Below are 8,084 nucleotides of genomic sequence, written 5' to 3' on the forward strand. Positions count from 1 at the left end.
CTGTGCTGGCCTGCACTTCAGAGAAGTAGATACCAAACAGGAGAGGACCCAGGACTGAACCCTGTGGTACTCCACTTGTCACTGGTCTGATGTCGGATTTGGAATCCGCTACTTTCACAGTGTGGGTTCTGTCCGGGAGCCAGTTGGCAACCCATCTTGTGACATAAGGATTTATAACTAGTTTAGTGAGCTTATCTATAATTCCAGAGTGGGGGATGGTGTTGAAAGCCTTGGCGAGATCTAGATAAGCTGTGTGAACCATTTTACCCTCATCTATGGCTTTGGTGACTGCTTCAAAGAAGTCGATCAGGTTTAGGAGACATGATCTGCCTTTTACAAATCAAAACTGAGTAGGGTCCAGAGTTTGGAGATTACCAATGTCTTTGTTTATGAGTTCCACGATGATACGTTCCATCATATACATAAACACATATGCACACACACACACACACACACACACACACACACACACACACACACACATGCACACACACACACACACACACACACACACACACACACACACACACACACACACCCACACACACACACACATACACGCACCCACCCATCACAGATTAAGTTAACAATTGTAGGGCTTTTGTAAAATATACTGCATTTGCAAAGTAGTTTTCGTGGTGACTTTTTTGTGAGGTCTTCAGTTTCTTCAGACTTTTATTTAGCAATCTGCACAGAAGGTGTAAAAATTGTCTCAGTTACACTGCTAAGAATTTGATGGTATTTCTTTAATAATTATGTAATACTGCAGTAAAAGGTTTTATGCTTTTACAGTTGTGATGCTGGTGTTCACTTGGGTTCAGAGTTAATTGCAAGAACTCTGAATGAGGAAAGGGAGCGTCACTTTCTGCTTCACTGTAGACTGGCAGGAAGAACAAAATAACGGCAGCTTGATTTGATTATAAGCCTCCAGACTTCCTAGTTAAAAAGACAAACTAGGTAGGTTATAAAATAGGTAACAGAAGAGGTTGTTTAGAAAAAGTTACTTTTGTTTCAAGCACAAATTTTCAGACAGGAAAGACAATACAACACAGTAATAAAGTAGCTACATTTGCATAGTGAAGTATAAAATGAAATGCATTGTTTCATAATAAGAATCTCCTGTTTTATGTTTCCTCTTTTTTGTTGAGATTATGGAAAGCAGATGAAGTCCTGCGGCTGGGTAAGACTCGGTTACTCAGCTATACATCAGAATAACGATGGTGTAGAAGTGTCAGTCAGTCTGACAATGGCTCATTTATATGCAAGACACAACATCTGTGTTTATTCACTGTGCATCTTTGTGCTGCAGGATTGCTTAATATTTCATACACAATTCTTGTGAAATACAGCACATGCAGACAAACTGTCGAAGTACTCCTCTGCTTGTGATTCGTCTGATGATTGCATGGGCAATGGATGTAGCTCTGTGACACATAGATACATGGGTGAATTAGAGACAGAACTGCAGGACAGAAATATAAGATGAACGCAGCATATATGTAGGTTATGTGCCTTCCAAGGGTAACAATGTGCTGACCCACCTGTTTGGACAGAGTAGGTACAGATTACCATTTAGCCCTATTCAATAAGGTGTGTGTGTGTGTGTGTGTGTGTGTGTGTGTGTGTGTGTGTGTGTGTGTGTGTGTTTCTATTTCCTCAGCCAACCAGCAAGTCCGGACAGGGTTCTAGTTGTAGACCATTCCCCTTGGTCTCTCAGAGCAAGAAATCTGGACAAAGCTAAACATAATGGTGGGACAAAGGCCCAAAAATAAGGACAGATTTTAAATACTACTCCTGTAAAATCAGATAGTTTCTAGAATAACAGTTTTTGCATTATTACATATTTTTTGAGGGATATGAAGTCCGAAATTCAAACATCTGCCATTATTTATTATTATTTAGTGACATCAATCTTCATGTTGGTATCCCTCAATTCCATTGGTGTGGGCAGGGTTACATAATTATGCATGCAAATTTCATGTTAATCAGCATCCAGATTTTTGGCCAGTTGTACTTACTTTTCATGGGCTTTCGTCCACATATTTGATGTTTCCAGGTTGAAAGGTATTATTACTATATAGGTAAAAGCACCAGAGAGTTACATACCAGAATAAGTGCATATATCCAAGCTAAAAAAAATCTAAAGACATGGTTAGCACGTTAGCCAAACAGTGTAAATTGTACTGACTTCAGGAAGTTCCAATTGTTTGTGCTTGAACAGGTTGAGAAACAAGTTCATTAGGGTATACAACAACTTTTTACAAACCAGGGAGCTTAAATGGTAGATAAAATTGAGATAAGATAGGTTCCATGGTTTAAATGAAAGCACAAATATTAAATGTCTATTAAAGTTGAGAGTACTTTGAGATAATCAGGAATTAAGTATGAAATGATTGCTTAAACATGATAGCTGTTAAAGTAAAATTTGAAATTCAAATATTTACTAATATTGTTAGGTTTTTTAAAACATCATGATTTTCTAAATGTCATGATTTTTAAAGTCGCATGGTTTAGTGAGTCACTTGATTTGAGTTTCTTTCTTTGACTGTTTGCAAATGTTTTTTAAACATGTGGTTGTGATTCTGAGACATTTCTGATGAAGTTCCATTTATTAATGGTATAACAAAAGAGCTAAGTAAATCTTTCTAGTTTAGTTGCCATTTTAGAGCCCACTTTTCTTGTTAAAATCCCATGGTGCCTATCAACCATGTTTCATCAAGGTTTTTGAATGTTTTATATTCCTTGGTTCTACGATTTTGGCAGTGTTCTTACACACACGTAAATATATACAGATATACACACACGCATATATACATACATGCATATACATACACACACACACATATATACATACATGCATATATATATATACATACATATATATATATATATATATGACTTCACTTCATATTACCGAAATGCCGAAATATCGAATTTCAGCATTTCGACAGTACAAAGCTGAAACCATCACAACACCAACACTTCACAATCATGAAACCAAAACATCGAACATACACAATACAGCACACAAACCATAACACCCACACCACAAAATAATTAAATACAACAAAACACCACACAGACACACACCTACACTATACAAATGCAGGAGGGAAAGCCCCCCTGCACCCCCCACACCTCTCCTACTGATATATACTAACTCCGAGATCGCACAAACAGTAAAGAAAAAAATAATCACACACAGCCATTCGTGCTTATGCACTTTTGTTATTTTGAAGTTTCGACTTCATGGATGCGAATTTCTGAAATTAGATATTTCAGCAATTCGTGTTTATGAAGTGAAACCATTTATATATATATATATATATATATATATATATATATATATATATAGGGGTCCGAATGGAGAGATGAAAAGTCAGCAAGCAAAGGAGAGTAGTAGTGCTGAAACTGAATTCATCCTCAAGTCTTGGTGAGCACCTTCACAAGATGGACCCCTGTTTTCTACAAAATCTCACCAAGGTGACACTGATGTATAGACTATATTTATATAACATACATCATGGACAGATGTAGCCCATAAATTAAAAAAGAAAGCTGGGTGCACAAGACCCAGGATAAAAAACTGCCCAATCCTGCTAGGTGCACTGGTGCCAGGACTGGAAGAAAATGACAGTGCAGAATCCTCGAAATATGGAAACATTCCTACCATGGGGCCATGCCAGGCCTAGGGGAAGGATGGGCCCCCCCCTGTTGTAGAAGGAGGTAGCAGTCCTCAAAACTCACATTGCAGGTACTGCGAAGAGCACTTTTGGCTGACATCAGAGAGTGAAACAATACTAATTTCATGAACTTTAATTGCACTTTTTAGGAATGGGGTCCATTTCTTTCATGGTATTATACACCCAAAAGATTTGCAGAAATTAAAAAAAGGGAGAGAACACACACATCTAGATCTATACATATCTATATATCTATATATATATATATCTATCTATATATATATATATATATATATATATATATATATATATATATATACACATATAAATGTATGGACGGGTGCAGTGGTGCAACACTAACGTTGTCGTCTCACAGCAAGAGGTTCTCCAGTTCAGTTCTCGGCTGGAGTGCCTTCTGTGTGGAGTCTGCATGTCCTCCCTGCATTTCTGTGCTTTTTCTCTGTGTACTCTGGTTTCCTCCCACGTAACAAAGGATACGTCTGGAGCGTTTTTCCCTGAGCCTCTGCTGAAAAAGTACAGTTGTGTACACTTACCATAAATGTAGATGTTCAAGTGTATTCACTGTTGCAGTCATTACATTTGGGTTATCTGCTTGCAGTAGTCCTCAGTCAGCCTGATTAACAAAGTCTTGGGTCCTGCGTCGGATGCTGTCTCTTCTTCTCTGACGTCAGGTCATCAGGGGTATAAAACATGCAGCTGACATCATTACATCAGTTTTTCTTGCCCAAGATGTCAGGTGCCCCCCAATGGGAAGCAATGAAAAATATATATACAAAGTTATACCTCCAACAAAAAAACAAATACACCAAAAAGCTTTTAAGCATAGTAAATGAGAGTAGAAGTATAGCCAAAAGAAGTCAGGGGGCTGGAGGGAGGGTAACTAGGACTGCAACAGTGAATACACTCGAACATCTACATTTATGGTAAGTGTACACAACTGTACTATGTTCTTCGTGTATCTCTGTTGTAGTCATTACATTTGGGTAGATTCCCAAAGCTAAGGTTGGGAGGAGGAATTTAAATAGCATTAGGACCAGCTATAAGGCCCTGCAAGACTGCAGTGGCAAAGCCAGCTCTGGATTTAGAGAAAATTGGCAAATGGTAATGCTTGGTGAAAGTGTGCACAGAACTCCAGGTAGCAGCTTCTAGGATGTCCCTGGTAGGGACGCCTCTGAGAAAGGCTGTAGAGGTAGATGGAGCCCTGGTTGAATGGGGTCTGAGGCCCTGTTGAATACTTTTTCCATGGTGCTTATAACAGAAATGAATGCAATGGCCTATCCATTTAGAAATAGCCTTCCCCTCTGCCCCTGCGGCAAATGCCACCAGCAGTTTTTCAGATTTCCTTTTAGGTTTAGTCCTGTCCAAGTAGAATCTAAGTTGTCTGTGCACATCTAAGGAGTGCAGTATCCATTCCCCTTTGTTCTGTGGATTAGGAAAGAAGGTTGGCAAATGAATGGACTGAATAAGAGCCACACTGGATACCACCTTGGGCATGAAGGAGGGCTTGGTTCTGAGGGACACCCTGTCCGCATGAAAGATGATGAAAGGCTCCACTGCCATAAGGGCCTGTAATTCAGATACCCTTCTTGCTGAAGTGATAGCTAAAAGGAAAGCTGTTATCCAAGAAAGGAATTTTAACTATGCAATTGCAGCTGGCTCAAAAGGAGGTAGAGTGAGTTTTTCCAATACAAAGTTAAGGTCTCAGACTGGAGTTGGAGCTCTCCTGGGTGGCCTTAAATTTTAGGTCCCTCTGAGGAACTGCTTGAGCACTAAGTGAGAGAAGAGGGGAGGTTCTGTGTTATAATGAGCTGAAATGGCTGAGATGTGAATTTTGATGGAGGAAAACGACATGCCCTTGTGAAGCATCTCAGTTAAGTATTGTAAAATCTGAGGTAAATTGGGTACTGCTGTGCTCATCCCTTGAGATTGGTTCCAGGCACAGAATCTTTTCCAGTTTGCAGCATAAGATTTTCTAGTACTAGACCTGCTTGCCTCTAAAATGATATCCATCACTGGTTTAACTGAGGGATGATAAAGGAGAGATTAGGTAATTAGCCAGGCTGCTAGGTTCAGTGTTTGAAGCTGAGGTCGCATAATCTGGTTCTCTTGCTGGGACAACAGGGAAGGAGTCTGAGGCAGGTGCCATGGGGCCAACCATGACACACTGCGCAAGAGGGGGTACCAGTGTTGGCGTGGCCAGTCTGGTGCAATCAAAATCATCCTTGGCTTGTCCTGTTTGATCTTTAGTAGTACCTTGGTGAGCAGAGGCAGATAAGGAAAGGCATAAATTGATAGGATTTTCCAGCTGAAGGACAGAACATCCACTTTTCAAGCTTATTTGTGGGGAATCCTTGTGCAAAATTTGTCCAATTGATAGTTCTGGGGGGAGGCAAACAGGTCTATACCTGGGCTCACCCATTTGTTTGTCAACAAGTTGAAAATCCTTGGTTCCAGTTTCCACTCATGTGGGTCCATGAGGTTTCTGCTTAGTCCGTCTGCCAATGTATTTAGTTTTCCAGGCAGGAATTGAGGTTGCAGATTCACTTGGTAGCTCAAGGCTGTGTTCCACAATGTCATGGCTAATCTGCAGAGGGGGTAAGAATGTGTACCCTTCTGCCTGTTTATGTACCACATAACAGTGGTGTTGTCCGTCTTTACCATTAGTTGTCCTGGAAGAATGTGGTCCTTGAAGTCTGTCAGAGCATTCTGTTCAGCTAACATTTCTTTTCGATTGATATGCAGGTGCATTTGACTTGGGTTCCATTTGTCCTGAATGCACTTCCTTGCCAGATGAGTCCCCCATGCATAGTCTGATGCGTCTGTTGTTAGTGTATGGGCGGCAGGGGGTAATGTGAATGGTAGTCCCTTGTTTTGGTGGCAGGCCTCTGCCCACCAAAGGAACTCTAGGCGTAGGCAAGGTATGACAGGAATCATTGCTTGCAGATCGTGAGAACGTTGACACCATAGGCTTTTTAGATACCATTGTAGTTTCCTCATATGCAATCTTGCATATGGAATTAGAAGAATGCAGGAGGCCATGAACACTAAGGCTTGCAGTATTTGCCTTGCAGATAATGGGGTTTTTGTGGCCACGTTTTGAAGTAGGTTGTCAAATGAATCTGTTTCTCTGGCACGAGGAAAGCCATCTGGGAAGTTGTATTCAAGCTTGCTCCCAGGAATATAATTTGTTGAGATGATACCAGGTCTGATTTCTTTTCATTAATGGTGTACCCCAAACAAGTCAGCACCCTTTGTACGAAGGCCAGATGATTCAAAAGTATGTCCTGGCTTTCTGCCTGAATAAGACAATCGTCCAGGTATGGGTATATTTGAATATTTCTTTGTCTGCAAAATGCAATGACTGGAGCTAGGCACTTTGTGAATACCCTGGGTGCAGTAGATAAGCCAAAGGGCAGTGCAGAGAACTGATAGTGTATCTAGCCTGCTTTGAAGTGTAGGTATCTTCTGCAAGATTCCCTGATAGGGATGTGCAGGTATGCTTCTTTTAAATCTAGTGTTGCCCACCAGGCATCCTTGCCTAGCATAGGAAGCAACTGGTGAAGAGTCAGCATCCTGAATTTTGGAATTGCCAAAAAGGTGTTTAGAGTAGAAAGGTCCAGGATAGGACGCCATAAATTGTCTTTTCCGGGTACCAGGAAAAGTCTCGAAAAGAAACCTTGTCCCTTTTCCTCTTCTGGTACCAAATGAATAGCCCCCATGCTTAATAGAGAGAGTACTTGCTTTTGGGCCTCTGCTCACTGATTTGGGGGTAGATCTGCCACCCGCTTGCTGTTGGTAATGTGTAGAAGTGAAATCTGTATCCTTGGGGCACTCTATTTAAAACCCATTTGTTCTGGGTAATGAGTTCCCAGTTTTTGGCCAGCAGACCAATCTTTCCGCCTAAAGGAGCACTCAGGTGAGAAGTGCTTGGAAGTTTTAAAAGCAAGTCATTGAGACAGTTTTCCATAGGGGGGAGTCTTACTACTCCAGATTTGGATGCAGAAGCCCCCCACTGCTTAGTCTTGTGTGTCCCATGGGACTGAAACCTGGGGTTTCCATTGTGTCTGGATTTGGATTGAGAAGACCTGGAAGGGGCCGGAAAGGACCACTTCTTAGAGGGCCAATGCCTACTAAATCTTGGAGGCTGAACTTGCAAGAAATCTTTAACAGTTTGCATAGATTTAGCTTTATCTTCCATATTTTTAAGAACTTCCTCAGCATTGTTGCCAAACATGCGGTCCTGATTTAAGGGAGCATCCAACAGTTTAGCTTTAACACAATCAGGCAAAGATTGCTCCTTAAGCCAAGCATGCCTTCTGAGCACAGACCCAGTGACAGCAGCCCTGCAAGAGGCCTCTAATGAATCAAATCCACATTGCA

The 8,084-nt window shown here is 41.0% G+C and overlaps 1 protein-coding gene across 3 annotated transcripts in view; it reads right to left on the minus strand.

The window, feature by feature from the left end:
* Window positions 1–745: 745 nt before the first annotated feature.
* Window positions 746–8,084, minus strand: part of LOC122800071 (peroxynitrite isomerase THAP4-like) — a 357,091-nt gene continuing 349,752 nt past the window's right edge. Inside the window, exon 5 of one of the 3 annotated variants that reach the window (XM_044069568.1) lies at window positions 746–936. In XM_044069568.1, coding sequence (XP_043925503.1) covers window positions 871–936 — 66 coding nt within the window. In that variant the 3' untranslated portion in view covers window positions 746–870. Of the gene's footprint in view, window positions 937–2,054; window positions 2,074–8,084 lie in introns of those variants that run through there. The other 2 variants (XM_044069569.1, XM_044069570.1) reach the window with 2 other exon arrangements.

Source organism: Protopterus annectens, chromosome 4.part0, assembly GCF_019279795.1.
Source record: "Protopterus annectens isolate FY-2018-M chromosome 4.part0, PAN1.0, whole genome shotgun sequence".
NCBI lineage: Eukaryota > Metazoa > Chordata > Ceratodontiformes > Protopteridae > Protopterus > Protopterus annectens.